This window comes from Vicugna pacos, chromosome X, assembly GCF_048564905.1.
Source record: "Vicugna pacos chromosome X, VicPac4, whole genome shotgun sequence".
Lineage (NCBI taxonomy): Eukaryota > Metazoa > Chordata > Mammalia > Artiodactyla > Camelidae > Vicugna > Vicugna pacos.
Window position 1 is genome coordinate 73,705,721 of NC_133023.1, and position 21,754 is coordinate 73,727,474.

The 21,754-nt window shown below is 35.0% G+C and overlaps 1 protein-coding gene across 5 annotated transcripts in view; it reads left to right on the forward strand.

The window, feature by feature from the left end:
• DIAPH2 (diaphanous related formin 2) overlaps window positions 1-21,754 on the forward strand; it is a 784,101-nt gene that overhangs the window by 191,166 nt on the left and 571,181 nt on the right. For all 5 annotated transcript variants that reach the window (XM_072956799.1, XM_072956800.1, XM_072956797.1 and 2 more), the window contains 3 exons: window positions 16,574-16,648; window positions 16,730-16,799; window positions 20,068-20,204. In XM_072956799.1, the coding sequence (XP_072812900.1) occupies window positions 16,574-16,648; window positions 16,730-16,799; window positions 20,068-20,204 (282 nt within the window). The remainder of the gene's footprint in view (window positions 1-16,573; window positions 16,649-16,729; window positions 16,800-20,067; window positions 20,205-21,754) is intronic.

Here is a 21,754-nt window from a genome sequence, read left to right on the forward strand (position 1 = left end):
GCAATCAGAAAGTCATTTCATTATATGATATTCTGCTAATGACAAATATTTAAAAATCCCTTCTATAAACCATCATTAACTGGCCATATCCCAAATCACTCCCTTACTATACATCATCAACATTTATTTTGTACTGTATACATTCACCCGCACCTGTTTATGCTCTATAATAGTTTTATGCATGTACGCCTGCTTTTCTGATTTAGATTTTAGACTCTGGGGAAGGGACCCTCTTGCCCTCTTGTTTGTTCATGATGGCAGGTCCGGTGTAATTTATATACAATAATGTGTGATTTGATGTGGGTGTTGACCCACCATCAATAACAAGCTATTCTTCTCCAGCAGTGAGAATGAATTTGCATTAATCCGGCTCTATTTTGTGGCCTTGCATTTTTAGACGTAATCAGAGAAAAAGAATGAAGCTAACTTACTCCACACAGGAATGAAACCTATTGGTTTGATTTGAACCATTTTCATCAACTACAGCAAATGTAGCATGCTTTCCACAATGGTCTTTTTATGGTTGTATGGTGAGTTAATGAAATTGAATGTTTACAACTCTATTTAACACCCTAAACATCCATGAGTTTTGACTATAAAATACATCCCAATCTGCCATCACAATTTGTGTTAGGCTTTGCACATACTGTGGTCTGTGTGTTTCAGAATGAGAACTGTTATTTACAGTTTTTTGTTCATATTCCTTTACTAAAGTTTATGAAAGAAAGCAGTGCCTGCTGAGAAATGACCAATGAGTTTGGACAATTTTATTCCCAGCCAACCCATTACAGGATGTGTAGGTGTTTGGCAGTACATTTCATGAAGACCCAAAGAAATGTGTAGCAATAAATCATTGTCACTAAGCTTTCTCAAAACATGACAAAAACAACAAATACTGGTCTGAAGAATAGTGTGAGAGTTAGGACTGTGTAGGGTTCTTTCAGAGTTGTTGCTGAAATTGCCTTACAGCTCGAAGGGTGTATCACCCCACTAGGAAACTTTTTTTTTTCCTGTTTTGCTTGGAATCATTGTTATCAGCCAAACTCGTGGCGTAGTGCGTGTACTCTCTTTCTGTGGTGATAGCTTCCTCTGCCAGTGTTTCCAAGCAGGTGAAAACAGATAAAACATCTCTTAGAGTTTCTGTATTTGTAGTTATTTGCATTTCCTTTGGCATACTTGTCTTTACTTGATATTTTCTAACTTCCCTTTAGATTGAAACATATTTTTCTAGCATATTAACAAATAATGCATTGTAATATCATCATAATGAGAATAGCTAACTCTTGACAGTAATACAAATTAGGAATGGAAAGTACTTTCTGAGTTATTGGTGTTAATAACTATTTGAACAGCCTGTATTAAACTTATTAAAAGCTTGGCAGAGCAGCCGACACTGCTTAGAAAGTTAATATAACTGTAGGTGCAGATCAATACTCTTCGAACATTTTGCATTGGGCTACCTATGAAAAACAGAATAATGAGGACAATTTTTTATGAGGCAGAAATGTGAACAGGACTTAAAATTGTGAGCACATCTCAGAAGGCAGCATTATGTGCAGTATTACGAAAGCAGGGTTGTGTATTTAATTTGTTTGCTTTGCCTTTCAAATGCAAAGGTCATTTTAGAAGACCCTCATACATTTTTACATAGAAGAGAGTACAGTAAATTCAGTGCAGTTATGTCAAATTTTCTGCTTCTGTTAAAATCTTGGTCAACAGTTTGCATTAACGGCAACCATATTAGTTCATTTAGCTAAGTTGGAACCATTAATATTCAGTGACATTGAAGTTTTAATTGTATAATATTAGCTTCAAAACACAATTTTAACTTAAGGCAGATCCAGTATTATATCTCATAATACATGCAAAGTAGATCTGTGTGTCCTGTATTACTTCTAAAAAGAAAAACAGGAACAGCGAGTACTGGTTCAAGTTTCTGAAGTCTTGTTTCAATAGGGGAAAATGTTAGACAGTAAGAAAATATAAAGACAGAAAATGTAAACAATAAAATGGCATTTATTTTCTTGCTACATGACATATGAAGCTCCATCAAGGCAGTGCATTTTCTCATTTAAATTATGTATTGTAAATTTGAAAACCCATGTGTATATATAATAATTGTTTAAAATAATTAGAAACTTGTAACTGGACCTGTAGTTATAAAGATGTATAAAATCTCTCAGCAGAATCTAGGCACAATAATAACACGGATTTCTTAATAGAAGGCTAACTTCCTTCTGTTTTAAAACATTTTATATGCTCTTTGTTGCATTTTCTGGATATTCGAAATTAGCCTTGGGAAGAAAATCCTTATAAATATGCATTATTTGAAATATTTTTATTTCTACTTATAGGAATCAATTTAAACATGTTGGACACATACTAGAGTTTTATATTCTTATTATTGTAGGATTATTGCTGAAGCAGTTGCAGCTTTCAATAAGAGATGCAGGGAGATATTCCACTACCATTCAAATGAGGGTAAAAAGACAAGCTCCAAGTAAACACTGAGGGAAAATGGTACTTTTCAGAAAGCCTAGGACAATGCCAGGTCATGATTTGAGTATAAAATAGTTTCAATTTTCTCTGTAGCCAAGGGGGGAAAAAAGGAGAGTACTGACAGATACAGCTGTTTTCTGATGAATGACAGCACATTTACGTCTCAGGGAAGGACATCCCTTCTAATTCTAAACTCAAAGAATTTTACTTTGGGGTTCTTTAAATGAGGAATATTGAACAACACAGTAGAGTGAGTCTTTGATAGTTTTCCATAAAGTACAGAGGATTTCTGTGAATGTCCATTTCCTACATGGGGCCTTGAGTTAAAAAAAAAAAAAAATCAAGGCCATGATGTTTCTACGAAGACCCGGGGTAATAGTACTGGAATACAGCACCCTCCTAATCTAAGCTGCTACCTAGGTGTACTTGAGAAATATCCCTGAGGCTCTTCCCTCTGGAATATCTATCATCTCAGCTGGACTTTTGATGGGAGGTAGATAGCTGACAGTTCACAATTAAGATGCCAGCTAGCACCCGGAGCACAGGTATCCTGTGTGGTCGATTGCAAGAAGATCCGTGTGCACTAGATAACAGTGTTTGCTCTATGACCCCAGCTGTTCGACTGGTGTCAGATAATGGACAGCTAATTTGGGGAGATTTCCCACCTGGTTAGCAAAGCTCTAGGTGTATAGCCTCTCACATCAGGCAGTTGAAACCTGAAAATCTTCTGCTGAGATGGAATCCATGAAGGGAGAACATAGGAGGCAGTGTCACATTGTAGTGTACTTTGAAAAACGCAGTCAGCTTCAGGTGAGATAGTTTAGTAGTCTGCCCTGTCAATATGAATCTTAAGCCTTCATATGCCCAGAATCAAACCACTCCTGTTTCTTAGGTCTGTTATGCAGCATCCATTGTTACTGAAAATATGCAGATTGGATCTAATTCTGCCTATTTTGGAGGATACTGCCGAGTGCTGAGTATTGCTCTAGGTTTTTATGGGGCAAGGCTGTCATACCACCCTTGATGCCAGCTTCCAAGAGAGTTTCCTGGAGATCATTTCTTAAATGAGTAGCTTCAGCATTCATTCATCAAAAAGTACTGAAAAACAAGTGCTAAACTGGAGTGTTAAATGGGTTTTTTAAAAAACTGGGTTATCATAGATTTCCATATGTGAATTAGCATTTGTCAAAGAATAAGAATACCCTGAAATGAATCCAACACTGAAACTACATTAAGCATTTTTCTTTGATATAGAAAATGCCTAAGAATTTCGTAGTGTTGGTGAGGTCAGCATTATAAGCATAAATTAAAATGCCAAAATATTTTAATTGTGAGTGGTATGGGACGTTTCCTTGGGGATAGTCTTTGACCTTATGATGTATTTTGTACCTTGAAAAAAACTTCTGTGTCAGTTTCTTTCCTCATCATCACTTTCTCCCCGGAACAGAATGCAGAATCCACTGTGCTGAGTTGTTATTATGTGAGTTTTTCATTAATTTTGGTTTCTGCTGCTATTTTGTATTGTTTATAAATTAGAATAATGATTTTACATGTTGAAGTCACATGTCTTAGTTTGCTGATGACAATAATTTGATGCCAACATTCACCTTAATGCATTTCTCAGCTTTTTCAAGTGATCTAAGAAAATTGGGGTAATAAAAGTTGAGAAGAGATAGCAATAGAGGAGTTAATTTGGGGGGGATAAGAACAAATCGTACGTGCATATTGATTTTTCAAGTGTGTGGCTGGAAATTTCTGAAACATATTGATAGGAGGGATGCTAGAAAAATATGAATAAGTAAATAGTACTGTGGAGATACAAGCACCAGGCTAGACATATACCATGGAGCCATAGATAAGCATGATCTAATTAGAGCACTTGTCCATTCAAGGTTGTAGCTCTAAACCCTGTGGGTATGATTTGGAGTCATTTTGGACACTCCTTGTTCATCACATTTGCCCATTTTCTTATTTGCAGTATCTCTTGAGTAGTTTTTACATTTCCATTGTCAATATCCTATGTAGTTCAGGTCTCACTCCATTTAGAGACATGAATTGACAGAGGAACTGATTGACCTAGGAAAAAGCATTCACTGGGTTTCTTAAAAATTCAGTATAGCCAAAGTAAGGCAGAGCACAGAGGGATTAAGGAAGTTAGCAGGCAGTGTAGGGGTTGAAAAAGTTTAACTCGACCCTCTTTTGGTCCGTGACTGGGTCTGAAAATAAAACTGATGAAGATAGATTAACAGGAGAGAAGCCTATGCATTTTACTGAATTTTTACAGTTATGTATAGGAGCCTTCACAAGAGAATGAAGACCCAAAGAAGTGACCAAAGCTGCAACCTTTTTAAAAAAATGTTTTACTGAAGTGTAGTTGATTTACAATGCTAGTTTCAGGTGTACAGCAAAGTGATTCAGTTATCCATATACATACATAAGTATGTTTTCTTTTCAGATTCTTTTCCATTATATGTTATTACAAGAAATTGAATATAGCTCCCTGTGCTATACAGTAGGTACTTGTTGCAAGCTTTTATACCTTTTAGACAAAGAACACATTTGTGAGGAATTGACAAGACAAAGGGTTTTGGGCTAGGGGTAGTAAATGGTGAAGAAGTAACCAGGGAGATAAGGGTTAGTTTAACGAGGTTTAATTAGGGAGCCGTCTGCACCCTCAATTCCCTGTCTCCCATAATAAGAATGCCTTCCCTCCTCCTGGTACAGCCAGGATAGAGACTTTTCACGTGGGAGATTTATCACCTGCTTTCAGGAGGAAGCAGGGTGGGGCAGGGAGGAATGAGGTCAGAGTGACCTTTTTGCTTCTGCCTTTTTCTTAGATTCCTTCAGCTTAAAATATTCAATATGCGAGGGTGCCATATTTTGGGGTAACATATTCTGGACCCCATGAGAAGCAGTCTTAAAATGGCTGATCACTTCATTCGTGTTAGGCGAGGAAGCAAGTGAGGCTAACCAAGAACTGTGATTCCCAAATGAAAGTTGAATGGCTCCATTTTTTTCCAGGTGCTTCCTAATACTTGTATTTTGTGTCAGGCCAAGTATCAGCTGACAGTTGCTCCGTGCTTTGAAGTGGATGTTTACAGATCTGTGCTTCACTGCTGGGTCTAAGCCGTAGTCATGAATTGCAGTATGACGGGGCTCTGCATCTGAACAAGTGACTTTTTAATTTATTGGTATATGGGAAGCAGAAAGGTAGTATATTTTTCGACATCTCCAATGTTTTTATTATCTGAAGTTGCCCTTCCTGATGAAATCCATAATAAATAATGTTTTAAAAAATCTGCACTGATATAGCTTTCACTTATGTATATACACATTGATGATATGTTAATTAAATTTAACTTTCATCCGATATTCCTGCGTGAAAGGAGAATAAGCAAAAAACTTATAACCACTAATTGGTGATATTTATGTCAGTTGTTGATGATGTAGGAGGTCTGTGGGGACTGAGGCTTGATTGCTGGATTCCAGTCATGGTTTTGCTATTAATAGGCTCTATGATCTAAGACAAGTCAATAAAGTTCTTCATTTTCTTCACTTGTAACATGAAGGTGTCGATATGGGGTAACTCAGTTTAATTTCACAACCAGTAAAGCTACTCTTATGAGGACATGTTCTTTCACAGAGGTTTGTTTGTAAATGAAGATAAAACCATGTTGTTAAGTTGTTAGTGTTTGTTTTGGTTTTTAACTGTTCCAATCGAAAAGAAAGTCCTTGCAGTTTTGAAGGAGGTCGAAGTTACCTCAGCAATGAAAACATTATGCTTTCTTTAGAAAGCATTCGTATGTTCCGAAAGACTTACTAAATGTGTAACTTTTAAGAGTAGGTATGTTTCTAGATTTTTCAGAAAATGAGGGCAAGCCAAGTTGAATATACTAGAAGGCTACTATTTTTTAGGAACTGTATACTGCATTATAATCCTATAAAGCTTTTATCTATATGTCATATACAGATTATTATTATTATTTTGTTGTCATTGCTTTAGATGGTTTATATCACTGTGAAAGAGAAAAATAGTGAGCTTTTTTGGTTTAATTTGTGTTAGAGAAGAAGTGACAATTCCCAAGTTTCTTAATGTGGGCTTATAAAAGATTTTGACTGTTCATTGTACAATGATTATGCTTTGAAAAAATTTATTAAAATTAGATGTGTTAAGATATTTAACTATAGTTAAGAGTGCATGTATGTGCACACAGATATACATAATTTTCATAGTATCTTTCTCAGTTTCAGAAGGAAGGGATTTTATTTTTTAAGTTTTTTTCATTTTTCAATTTTAGGTAGAATTGTTACAATTTTCTGCACATGTACAATATAGGGCATGTAAATACATATACACAATATACTGCACACATTTTAAAAAATTTACATATGTGTACTGTTCATTGTTTCTAAGAACATTTAGAGCTTTAGCTTTTTAAACATACATAGTTATCAAAGGAATAAAGCCAACCACAAAATAAGAATTAACTCAAAAAGATACATACACCATGCTATTAACAGCAACATTATTTATAATTGCCAAGGTATGGAAGCATCCTAAGTGCACATCAATAGTTGAATAGATAATGGAGATGCAGCATATAAAAATATATGTAATGGAATACAACTCACCCATAAAAAAGAAGGCTATTTTGCCATTTGCAGCCCTTTATTCACTTTTTTTTTTCCACTTCAAAAACCAGAATTTTATAACTGGCAGAGGCATTTCCATTACATCAAAAACAACAAAATACCTAGAAATGAACTTCACTAAGGAGGTTACCTATACTCTGAAAACCAAAATGACACAAAGAAATGGAAAGATTTCTTGTGCTCTTGAATTGGAAGAATCAACACTATCAAAATGGCCGCACTACCCAGATCCAAGGCAACCCACAGATCCAACACAACCCCCATCAAAATACTCGTGACATTCCTCACAGAACTAGAACAAACAATTCCAGAATTTATAAGGAACCACAAAAGACCCCAAACAGCCTAAGCAATCTTTTGTACGTCTTTCTTTTTTTTCCTTTCTTCTTTTTGTTCTCTGTTACGATTTGATGACTAGAGGAGGTCCTTTAACATTTGTTGTAAAGCTGGTTTGGTGGTGCTGAAATCTTTTACCTTTGGTTTATCTGTGAAGCTTTTGATTTCTCCATCAAGTCTGAATGAGAGCCTTGCTGGATAGAGTATTCTTGGTTGTAAGTTTCCCCGAGGGAAGGGATATTAAATTATTATATAAAGATAAACCAAAAAAGACCAGAAGATTAACCATTATGGATCACATTCTGAGACAATAAAACATTTGAACTTTTTGCTGAGATTTTTTTGACATCCACCATGAGGACTCATAGAAATGGGGTTTTTTTTGTTCTTTTTTGGGTTTGGTTGTAGTTACCGTGTGCTAAAAATATTCGTGAACCTTAAGTTTCTTTGATTTTTGTCTACATAGCGCTCATACTCCATAATGAGTCTTTCATTATGTTTTTGGAACTGCACCTGGTAGGTGAGAAGGACTGTTGCATTTCTGTTGTTCAGTCACCGAATTGCAATTATCTTTCAACTCTCCTTATCCCTGTTACCATGAAAGAACATTCATTTACCTTCTCTGCTGCCTACCAGAACCAGTCACCATAACACAGAAATTGGTGTAGGAAAAAAGTAAGTGTGCGGTAGTATGTGATGATACCTGTCTGTTTTCCACCTTGCATTCAAAGAACTTCCTGCCTTATTTACACCAGATTAACTTGATGTCAGCTCTGTTTCATTTCCAAGGTTTATAGATTAGAAATGTGGTTTCTTGGAGTAAGTTCATTTTAACAGAATTCTACTACCAAAAGAAATTGGATGCCCTGTGGTGTGGGTTATAGAATTTTAAACCGTGTTACTTAGCTTAGAAAAATAGACCAATACATTTTTATTGTGGAAGTTAATATTTCATTGTAAGTTTGACTGGTTATATCACTAAGAAGGTGACTTTAGTTCAGTGTCCTAACATAACTATATTCACAATTTCAAACATATGAAGAAAATTTAAAATATGACTAGCTTTTGCTTGAATATCTGGAATGCTTGCCCTGATAATCTATAGTAAGTAGACTAAATTCCTCTCTATTTACTATAGATTAAAAATTCTATTTTTTAATTTCATTCACATTTTTGTACATTTTGTTTTCATCCTTACTGGGTGATGAGACATCTCATAATTTTTAAAGGAGGGTGAGGAGGAAAATATTTTTTGTTCTGTAGGCTATAGGGCATTTTGACAGATTTGGACTTAAGCCGTTGCGACTGTCTCCAAAGTGATTTTTGTAGAGCTTACAAAATAGATTTTAATGAGTAAGGAACTTTTATCCTTTGAGGGAGAATTTTACTTAAACCATTACCCTCAGGAGAGTTTTATATATAACTCAGGTATTTACAATTTGTTGTAAATATGTAAGAGACACTTGCTTTTATTTAGCAGAAGCAACTAGAAAGAACACACATTTCACTTTGTGAGGAACTCTTAAAAAAACGTGTGAGTAGCATGAAACAAAACAGGATTTTTCCGATGAGAACCTGATGGGGAGAAAAAATGCAGGCAGATAAACCCTTTTAAGCAAAAAGCAAAGGATATAGAGAAAGATGGAGTGTCATGTATGGTATTTTTCCAAGGAAACTGAAATCTGTCTAAATATTGAAGTCAGAAACCACCGAGAGGAAGAGCTGGAAAATTGAGGTGAACCTTTTTATGAATCAGGTGAAATAAGTGGTCAATGAATGTCATGCTTCAAAGGAATATGCACAAATATCTGGAAATAGTAGTTTTACAAATGATAGATACTTTAAATTGGTCAGAAGTAGTTCATGCACTAATCTACCAAGATGAATAGTTTCAAAGGACATTGAAATGCCCAAGGCTATTGTATTTACTTTCATGTAGACTAACCTGAGTAGATATATATGTTTCTATTTGTCTAGCACCAAGGCCATCATAGCATTTACAGATCCCTGTTGTTTTTGTTGTTAATGTTGTCCTTTTTCATGGATGTATATATTGATAGTAGAATTATCTGTGAAGTTGATTTGGCTGAGCAAATTATCCTTTAAAAAGGCTGAAAGCACTGTTTTTCTTGGCTACTGTTTGGAAATACTGATCCATGGACTGAAGGTATGGTACTGTTTGTGTTGGGTTGCACATTGATTTTAATCACCCCAGGCCGTTTTTTTCTTTCCATAAGTGCATGTAAGTAAGGTTCGGTTTTCATTTCATTCAAAAAGTTACCCTGGCAGTACTGGTATTAAAATGAGGTGTTTCCCTGGTACTAAAATATGTAAACACCTTTTACAGTCATCTTTAAAGTCTCTTCAACCTGTTGAATTAGTTGTTTCACGTCTTAAAATTTTTACCAAGTTTCTGGATTCCCCCAAGAAACTCTGAACTATCATTCATTTTATTTGATGTTCCGGTGATTCGGGTTGTAGTATGAGATTACACATGGGAACAGAACACCATTAGAGAGAAATAAAATCCTTTGTACAGAACACATAACCTTCTCTACTAGCCTTTCGCACTGCACAAACAGTGATAAAGGGATGACATGACGAATATTGGACTCCTGCACATGAGACCAATTGCCTTTACAGCTTATGGGACTCAGGATAGAACTTTCTAATTTTAGCTTTCACCCTTTTGAAAGGAAGACGTGGATCCAGACAGTCTAATCATAAATGTACATGCAGTCAGTATTTCATGTTATGCCTACATTGTGAATAGCATACTGAACTCATCCGTCCACTAAATCTTTGATTTTGAGTTATATTGGTGTGAACTGTGATTAAATAATTCCGAATCTGAATTTCCAACTTACAGATGAATGGTTAACTGTGAAGGGTTTTCCTTTACACGTATGTGTGAGGGAGCAGAATCACATTCCCTCGTGCAATAGGCACACTTATAGATTTGTCCTTACTTTGTGTTGCCCAGAGAGCTAGAGAGGGGAGAGTCTTGCTTTCTCATGGACTTAGGGTTCAATGAATCTTCTGATACTTTTATTAAATACATAATTTTCTTTCTTTTGATCATTCAGATCAGTATAAGTGGGCCCTTTAAAAAAATTACCTCACAAGTTCTAAAAGCTTGGGATAGATTTCTGTTTTAAAATCGTAATATATTTTGATATCTCTCTGTCAGAATGATGCATGAACTATAAATAGACTCTCTCCCCCACCACAAACCTTTCCCCCACCATTGTAATTTCTATTTCAATGTGAATTGGCCAGCACTAAATATAGTAATAAAATACACAAAGCTGAATAATAACAAGTTAAAGAAAGCATGTGAGGTAATATGAGTCCTGGATATTTAAATTATGAAGTCTTTTAAAAAATCAAATCAATAGCTGAGGTCTAGTATCTATTTAGATTCTTCTACATATTTCTTGTCATTAAAATACTTTTCAATAAATGAAGGATGAAGTGTTATTAGGTGTTAATATTGTTGAAAGGGGGTCTTTAATTTATGCCTAAAATTCTTCCTGTAATTTGGACAAGAAGATTCAGAGAACATTCAAGGTTTTAATTTTTAACAGTTTGAAAAATACCTTCATACAAGCTTCACTGTGCATTATTTCGTTTAATAGTCACAAAGGCCTTATAAGTACTTTTCTCATCCCTAATTTGAAGATGAGAAAAGAAGTTTAGAGGGTTTAAGTAACGATCAGAAAGAACAGAGCTAGAATACGATAGAGATGGCACTGGAACCTTGATCTGTCTTCTAAAGCTTGAGCACTTAACATGTCACTCTGTGGTCTCACAGAGACAATCCATTGATGGATGGTGGGTTATTTTCTTGACCTGTGAGTAAACTTGAGAAAAGATACTTAATTTTTAACTTCTTGAGCAATGGACCAGATTTTGGACGGCCTGATAGATATGGTCAAACCTTTTATACCCAAGGTCAGAAAATAACTGTCTCATTGTGGGTCAGTCCTCTTCTTCCCTAGAAAAAAATCTTCCTGGCTTCTTTTTCAGTATTCAGATCAAATCTTGGCCTCTTGCTCACGTACATGCTAACTGTTCTGACTGATCTTTCTATTGTTTTTGTTTGGGTGGTTCATTTGTTCCACCTGGACCCCTGTCACATGATGGTTGCAAACATCACCATGGATGTGTAGCATGTCAAGATAATTCTTTAACTTGATAACATAAAATAACCAATATGTTAATACCTAGAAATGAGCTTATGGACTATGGCCCATCCAAGGCAAAAGTATAAGCTCTATTCTGGCTCTGTTCTTTTCGATATGCTGCTTTTAACTGCATGTTGATTAGAAGTTTTAATTGGAGCCTCCAGGTATCTTCCTTTAACCATATTTTGTAGGTTTCTTATGCAGATTCAGACTTTGAAAGATAATTTTAAAAACATGGGTTGAAAAGTACTTCTCACACCTAAATGAATGAAGTTGTTAAATAATACAAAGTATGTACTTGTGTGTCTAGACGTAAATATATAGACAGACATAAGCTCAATGCAGTTCTGGAACAACCACTCATTTTTCTCTCAGTGAGTTATTGCTGGAACCATCAGCCAGATGTTGTTATAGAAAATCATGTACTGATCCTGTTAGTAATTTCTAATGACATGATTGAAATAAACATGGGCTTTGGAGTCAGACCTGGGTGTGTCCTAGAACAGGTGTGTCCTACTTGTTGAGTGATGTTTCGCAAGGTACTTAACTACTTTGCTTCTCAGTTTCTTTATCTGAAAACAGCTTTTGAAATAGCTAAAGTAAAGAAGATCGACAATCTGAAGTATCTGAAGGATTTGAGCAATTAGAACTGTTAGACTTTGCTGAAGGAATGCCAAATGGTATAGCCACCTTGGAAAGCAAAGTTCTTTGAAAAGTTAAACATATATTTATCATAAAACCCAGCAACTCTACCCCTAGTTATTTTTCCAAGAGAAATGAAAATATATGGATACTTACTTGTGAATGTTTATAGCAGCTCTATTCATAATCATCAAAATCTGGAAACAACCGAGATGTTCATCAACTGACGAATGGGTAAACAAATTGTAGTATATCCATATAATAAAAAAGAATGGACTACTGATACATGCAACAAAATGGTTGAATATCATAATATTTATGCTAAGTCAAAGAAGCCAGACACAAAAACCTATATACAGTATGATTCCATTTCTAATGACATTTTGGAAAAAGCAAAACTATAGAGAGCAAAGATCAGATAAGTGGTTGCCAGGGGGCTGGAAGTAGGGAAGAGGAATCTATTGCAAAGGGGAATGAAGGAATTTTTTGGTGTGGTGGAAATGTTCTCTGTCTTGTTTGTGTTAGAGGTTGCATGACTGTATGTTTGTCAAAATGATGAATTTACTGTATGTAAACTGTATTTCAGTAAAAAGAAAGAAAACCTGTGTTTCAGAGTGGGTGTGGGAATGATAAGAGATCTTTCTCCTCCCCCATTTTTTCTCCTGTTTGGTTCTTCATTACCTTCTGTTGCTCCATCTCTTAAATTTGGGGTCCTTGATAAATTGCAATTTCTTATTTCAGGGTCGAGATACTACAGAAAAGTTATGTCTTTATCTCCAATCTGAGTGAGATTTGAAATTGAGTTATCAACTGTGTATTTATACTTCTAGATATTCCAGTTAGTACTGAATAACTCCAAGCTGGAATTTGCATACTCTAAAATACACCAAATATACTTGCTTTGACTGGATTCCTTGTCTTTGTCCTTTGGCAGTGGGAATGCACCATATGGTTGGGAGGGTTTATAAAGCAGTCTTGAGTTCTGGGCCTGAGTCTTGCTTTAGGAAGGCTTCCTCCACTTCTTAGCAAACCGTTGTTCTGGGCCAGTGGCTCTCAAACTTGGGCGACCATCGGAATCACCTGGAGGAGAAGTTAATACACCAATTTCTAGGCTCCACCCACAGCCACTGAGTCAGTAGATCGGGGGTGAGGCCCAGGAATCTGTATTTCTAACAAGTCCCCAGATGATGTTGTTGCTGCAAATTGGAGGCACACACCTTGAGACCCACCAGCTTATACTTACTTGGGTGTTACAGCATCAAAATCCCTGCCTATGTATAGTAGCCAACATTTTGTTTTTAAAGTGCTTCATCATGTCATGGCCACTTTTGTATTGGCTAAAATCATCTGTCTGTCTGTCTGTCTATCTGTCTCTCTATCGAGACACAGACAAACAGAAAGAATAATAAGCATTTGGCTAGAGGCTACAAAGTGTTTGATGCTTGAAACACAAGAGAAACGGTTTTGGCAAGAGAAAAAAGGAGAAAGAGATGTCTTGCTGCGTCCCTTCCTCTTAACTTCTTGAATGTCGTCCTATAATATCATAATTATTTTCTCCCTCTAGCCACAAGCTCCTTTTGGACTCCCATTCTCTTTACTTTAAAAGCTCTGAGGACTCTTACCCGGCCTCCTCTGTTCATTGGCTTAATATATTCTCAGTTAAGACTTTTCCCTGCCTACTCTGTAATAAATAGGCCCTGCCTCCTCATACTTAAGTTTCATGATTGTATCCTGTTTTTTTTTTTCCAGACTAAGAGTAATTTTCACTGAATGAAACCAAAGTCCCATAAACTGCACAATTTGAAACAGTCTGGGATGTATGGGTGGCTGATTTCAAGTGAACAAATAAATCACGGTCTTGTATCAGACGCTTCTCTAGACCAAGAAAGAAATAATCCTAATAATTTTAATAGCACCAGGCGTAAAAAGAAACGAGTACAATTTAGAATCTTAAAACAATTTGTTAAACTTAAGGAAATCATAGATTATTTCATCTTCCCAAATGCCAAAGCACGTACTGAGGGCTGTATATATACATTTGTTCAGAATTCCTGTTATTTTAAGGCTGCTATAGGATATTTTCGGCTGTAATGATGCCTGCTGATTTCTCTCTGTGATAGATCAAATACAGTGTTTTATGCTTAGAGAGCTCATGTCCTTTTATCCTTGTGCCACCACCCCACTGATTATCAAGAGTCTGTAGAGAAAATAGCTCATTGTACTGGTTGATTACATGCCTCGACTGAATAGTAGCTTGCTGCCAATTATCATAATAGTGCCATATTGATTTTTTACTCATTTTCACTATGGCAATTAAAACAGAATTTGTTTAAAATGAGCTTCCATGTATATTGTGGATGTGATTGGTTCTGAATATTTGAGCTATTTTTTAAAACATATTTTCTTCAATGATCTGATAGATCTTATTACTAATAGTCTCTTAGAGATTTTAGATGTCTACTTTGTTGATAGGCTTTACCTTAGAGAGGTATGAAATGTGATTTAAAGACCATGGAATTGAACTATAGTCATGGTTCAAATATGTAGCATATAGATATTAATGATTGCTTTGCAGGAGTCCTGCTGTATATTAATTTACACTTGTGAAGTTTTTGGGCAGTAGGAGACTGCTGATTCTCTTAACCACACAAGTCAGTAAATTTAATTAAATTTTAATTAGCAAATATTTAGTCCTGACTACATGTAATCAACTCTGCTAAATACTGTAGGAGACAGAAAAGTGAATGAGATCATACAACAGTCTTCAGACAATGTATAATCCAGAAAGTGGGTAAGATACTCGCAGTAAGAATCGTAATGTCAGGCAGGAAGAGAAAGATCCAATGGGCATTCGAAGGGAAAGTAACTCATTTGGATGGAGGACTTATGGGGAGAGAACAGTAATGGAGGAATGGACAATAAATCTGAGCCTTGATGGGTTTAGAGAGATGGAGTTGGAGTTTACCTTCTGGAAAGAAAGAATAAATAATGAGGTAAAGCAGGGAAATGCAGGGAAGACTCCAAGAAAGAGAATATGTCTGATTTTTATTGGAACCTGTGGTATAAGGGCTGAGAAAGGTAGGTTGAGGCTAAATCGGAATCAGGACTTGAACTGTGTTAGGTAGTCCAGAGGAAATTTTTGGACAGAAGACTGGGTTAAGAGCAATCTAACCTGGCATTTTGTAAAATGAAGGAAAGAAACGAATAAAGCTGCAGGACCCTAGTTGGTAGACTTCAGGCATATTAAAGGAAAGGTAACTAGGGCTCAACTGGAATGGTAGAAGGGACAATGAAAGAGAGTCATTGTAGTCATTCTAGAAGCAGACTAGTCATGACTGGATGACAGTAAGTCAAATCAAGCTCTCTGTGATCAGCCTTCGAGTCTTCTGTCACACATGGGATTTCATCTCCTGTCTTCTTCCAGGCCTGCTTATTCACCTCTAACCACACAGGTCTCCTCACAGTTCCTGAGATATTCCAAGCACACTAGCTACCACCTCAGTACCCTATTTGCCTTATCCCCTCTACTGGGAAAGTCCTCACTTCTTCAAGGCTCTACTCCGATATCACCCTATCAAAGACTCTTTCCCTGACGGCACATTAAAAAATAACATCCTGGCTCTCCTTATTCTCTTTACCTTGGTTCATTTTTCTTCCTAGTACTAAAACACTGACATTTTATGATAGAGTTACTTGTTTATCATTCATCTCCCTTTTTCTAGATGGTAACCTACGTGAGGGTAGGCACTTCGTTTATTGCCTGTTCTATTTCTACCACCTAGACCATGTCTGATAGGTAGTGGGCACTCAATAAATATTTGTTGAATGGATGAGCAGAATAAATGGAAAGTTGAAAGAGATGGGGGATCAGGAAATTATGCCAATATTTCAAGTCTGAAAGATTCAAAAGATAGTGGTGTTTTTAACAACATGGAAGAGTATAAGAGGAGTTGATTTCAGGGAACAGAGACACAGGAGAAGACAAATTTGGCTTATAAATTGAGGCTAAGATATTTGATGCTGGTGAAACAACCAAGGCAGTGCTGTGGAATGGGCAGTCTAAATTGTGAGAAGTCTGGAACTGAGGTAAAGATCTCTGAGTCATCCTCATTCAGTCAGTACCAGCAATGGGAGTAGAAAAAAGAATGACAAGCAATAAAAAGACAGGATTATCAGATTTGAAAATCAAAATTCAATTTTGGATATTGAATGTTTTAAATATACAAACTGATTTATACTTTTTTTTTTTTAACTAGCTGGGTTAACAACTTTGGCCATGAAGGTCTTGGACTGTTGTTGGATATGCTGGAAAAGCTTCTGGACAAGAAACAGTAAGAATAAACAGGAAAATAAAAAATCACCACAGGGGAAAATTTTAAGCACAACATAATGCATTTTTTTCTTTTATTCAGGCAAGAGAATATCGATAAGAAGAATCAGTATAAACTTATTCAGTGCCTCAAAGCATTTATGAATAATAAGGTAAGTAGTATTTATTTCTGCGTCTGTCACAAAAGATGAGAACTTGCCCGACAGACAATGTGAAAGTATGAAACAGGCCAAATAGTGGGTGCTTATTCAGTTTACCAAAGGGTCTTTCTAATGCAAATCATCATGAGTTTCATTTACATATTATTTAAAATAGACTTTGCTTCACAAAATATTTACTGGCAGGTTTTTGCAATCATTGCAAACATGTTAAGTCTTGTTTCCAAATCATATAATACTATTTTCCTTTCATGGTAGTAGGAAAATTTAAATGTGATAAGTAAAATACCATTTTCTTACAGAGAGTTTTTATTCTATTGAAAAGGAAAATTCAAAGCTATAGTTTGATTTTTTTTTTTTTTTTTTTTTGCTACGAGCACGGTAAGCTTAAGCTTTTTCTTTCTTTTACGTTCAGTGAATGTCAGTGAGTTAACATACATAAAAGACATTTCTGGAAGATAGCAGGGTTTTTTTGTGTATGTTTGTTACCAGTTGTGTTATGAGGGATTCTGTGAATTCCAGACAAGGGTTTTTCTTCTTCCTTTTTTTTTTTTTTGATGGGGGAAGGTAATTAGATATTTATGTATGTATGTATGTATTTTATTTAATGGCGGTACTGGGTTAAGCACGCACTCTACCACTGAACTATACCCTTCCCCCGGGTTTTTCTTCTAAAAGTAGTCTTGGCTCAGGTTATGAAATTATAGTCATTTTTTCTATAAACTATTTTGTTACATTCTTATACATGATTTGCCTTATATTCCTATAGGTAAAATACTAGTGACTAATTAACTAATTACATAATTCCCTATAGATGGTGTTTCAATAATCTCAAAATATTTAATAAAAATAAATAATTATAACAATAACCAAAAACTTGCCAGATGTGAAATAAAGCTATTAATAACCAATGCAGTAAGACTGTCTACTTAAGTAATCTGCCAACAGTCTTTAAGTGTATAGGACTGTATATAAGTGTGTATATATATGTATGTGTGTATGTGTGTGCATATATATCTATATATATATATTGCACACATCTATCAGCAAAGAGATTTTTGGCATGTGGAATAGATAGTTGCTTGCCAGTTGACATGAGACTCCTGTATAGAATGTGCTAATTGTGCTGTTCCTGAAAGTTTCTTCCGGAGAGATTTCCATCAGTACTAGTACAGAATTTCTCAACTTCTGCACTCTTAGTCTGTGGTGACGAAGTTACACAGAGTCTGATATGTAACAAGAAAGCAGTTAATTAACATTGCTTCTCCACAGTTTGAGATGGATCTCTTTCTTCAGTTGAGGGAAACAAATAATGGAAAGACACCACAGTATTAGATACCAGGAGATAGATGGTCCATACTTTGCCACTAAGTTATGTGGTCTTTAGAAAATCATTTGACCTCTCTGGCAATCAGTCTCCTCATCTGTAAAATTAGCTGTAGGACTCTGATCAAAATTCTTACGGGTGCGCGTTGTCAACTCTTAAAGCTTTCCAGGAAATAACTGTAATCAGTATAATTACTAGACAAAGTCATATTAGATTTCCTATAGAGCCATGATGGTTTGACTTAGATTGTTCTAAACTAAGGTTAAGCTTTAGAGAATGTTAATGTCTTGCACACAGGTACTCCGAATATGAATAAATGGTGAGTCTCTTAAATTATAGACATGTGAAACAATTGGCAGAAAGTACACATTGAAAATAAAAAAAATATACCATGATATATCCATTTCATGTTGGAATAAATTATCATAATCAAAGAATGAAACTTTCACCTGAAATGGTATATACATCAACTTTGCTGGCCTGTAGGAGTTTTGATTACCTAATTCAAAAACTGTTATCACTCATACAATGCATCTAATAATAGGATCATAAAAAGTAACTCATTGCTCCCTCACTTCCGTTGCTGTAATATTGCTCTGTTGTTTAGATTGATGGTTTTCCATCATTTCTCATATGTTCATTTTTATTTTCAGTATGTCCCTTCATATTAGAAACTACTTTTAAACAATAAAATGGAAATTTGAAAAATTAAATGATTTTCCTCTCAGTCTGTTTTAAAAGTTTAAAAACTTCTAAAGCTATTAAGCTTGGTAGCTGAATGGTAACCACATATCTCTCAGTTTTCCTCATGTCTTTTTCACTTATTTTCCTTACTATTATTATCTAGTAGCCGCCTTTATACATACATATTTCTTCTGTTTTGTTTGCTTCTTTTTAATCTCATCTTTTCCATTTCCTTTTTTTTTTTTTTTTTTTTGGTCTTGTCTCTATTTTTCTTTATTATGATCTCTGGTAAAGTTATATTTAAGAGCTTTGGTTATGTTTTTTTTTCTCCTGAATTCTTTTAAAAGATAAATTAGGAACTATGAAAATATTCAAACGTTTGGTACTTAACTAAAGGTTAGCTTGTAATGGCAATTTTGCGCTGATGAAATATTGTCAGATTTCACCATTAGACTGTAAAAAGAAGCAAACATATTTCATAAGAAATCTGAGAAATACTTTGCAGGACAATGTTCAAAGAAAATATTACCTTCTTAATGTAGCGAAAACCCAAGTTTTGGGCTTTCTTTGACATTTCTTTACCCATTCTTTCTTATGATGTACACTGGCGTGCATATATTCAAGCCTAGTAAATAAATGAAAATGGTGTCTATCTTCTCTGCCTAGCTGACTGTGACACTTACTAAAACCCAGGTGCCATCTCTTTGGGTTCATGGCTTCTGTTATGCAGCATAGCTGCTTGAAAGGGGGAGGATAAGAGAGAGACAGTATGGGAAAACCCATATGGAGGTTTACTGCTTCTTTAATTGGCATGCAGTATACAAAAGAGCTTTTAAACATTTTACGCCTTTTGTTCAGCTTAATTTTCCATACATGTTGGAAAATTTGACCATGAGTTCCAGGTATCTCTAGGTAGACCCAATGATATATGTAGAACTACTTCAGAAAATCATATTAGTGCTTTATGTGTTCTTTGTTGAAGAAATACTGATTGTTCCCATATTTCTCCCACATTTTAATGGAATTTTTAGGCAGTCTAATGGAGATCATGTCTGATCAAGGGGCAAAAACTTCAAGATGCAGTCATTTCAAATAAAAAACAAAGACAAAGAACTGCATTTGAAGAACAGCCATATAATCAAGTAGAACCTCATGCAGAGGCATGGGTTTTTAAAAAATCATTGTTAAGTTGCTTTTTAAAATTGAAGATGTATTCCGAAGACATTTTGAATGAAAGTTTGCTTTTTTCAGTTTGGATTGCAAAGGATTCTGGGAGACGAAAGAAGTCTTTTACTACTGGCAAGAGCAATTGACCCCAAACAGCCCAACATGATGACTGAAATAGTAAAAATACTTTCTGCTATTTGCATCGTTGGAGAAGAGAACATGTAAGTATTGCTACATTACTATATTAACTGCATAGAGAGTAACAGTTGAGAAATTAACAAGTCCTACTTTTGTGCTGTTTCTTTTGAAAACCTGCATGAAAATAGTATTAAATTTTAGAAAAAATTGGTATTTTTATCTTATCTATTTACATTTTAGCATTTTTTTGATTCTTTGAAAAAGATAGAATCCTAATTGAAAATTCTTCAAAGTTGGATATTCAAAGTGAATGAATAGAATTTTGTATAGCTGAAGGGAAAGCAGTCATTAGAAGTGTGAAAAGATCAGTTAGTAATTTTAGCTAAACACACACACACACGCACACCCCCCCAGTACAACACCCCCTGCACACATGCATGTCACAAAATTTGACTTCTTTAACTGAATTAACTGGGTTCTTTTATTTTGTACTATTATTTTAAGGTAGTATTTTATTTTATCTGCCTATGGTAAGTGAAAAGATGAAGCAATTATTCATAGAATGAAATTAACTGGTTAAACAGAACAAAAAGACTGTTGGTAATTATTCAGAGTGCACTTACATGCTAATTTCAGCAAGTTGTTGCTGACCATGCATTAGATAATTTCTTCTTATAGAAATAGTTTTGAATCAGAAGCAAAATTTCAGATTTGCTGTCTAGTTGGTTAGAAACCATCGTGATAAAGAATGAAATATTGGCTAAGGACGTTAACTTAAATATTTTTTCTGAACACTCTGTATGACAGTAATCATTTCTGTTTGAATCAGAACAGAGCCAAAGATTTAAGAATATTCTAATATGTTGATTTTCTCATACCTCTTGGGATAAAATGAGATGTTGCTTCGTGCTGGTTAGTCCTTTGAAACCAAAAGACAAACACTAAACAAAAATATTATCACATAGCATTAAGTCATATCTCAGTGAACGTAAACTGAGAATGAGGTAGCATGCAAACGTAAGGCTTCCTTCAGTTTTATAGAAAAATCAGTTGATACATGAATAAGAAATATTTTTCTAGTCAATTAGGTTTTCAATACTTAATTCATATAGTGCAACCTACCCTGGTATATTTTATGAGTTAATTATAATTTCAGATATAGTGTGCTATGGGTAGTATACTACATAGAGGTTAATTTGATTCAGATACTGTACAGAGATAGTTTCCAATATTTCTGTCCAGGTAAATAAGTTTCTTGTGCTAGGTAATTATAGATGTTTCTCTAATTTACTGGACTTGTTCTTTTAGGTCTTTATTCTTGTTCCATTTTCAAAGAATCTTGATTTTTTTTGAAGTTCTTTAAGAAATATTTCCTCTTCAGCATTTTATTATAAAATTACGGTCTATTTACACTTGAATAAACTTTTAATGATTATAGATGCCACATCAGGTTTAAGTGACATTAATATCTATGGTAACACATGAAATATCAAAACCTGAGTTTAAAATTATTAATGTTTCTCAATCAAGTATCTATTTAAAAATGTCACCCAGAAAAATTATTTTCCTCAAGATTTTCAAATTGAATTTTCATTTTGATGCCCTAAAATTATTTAACGCTATCAATATTTGA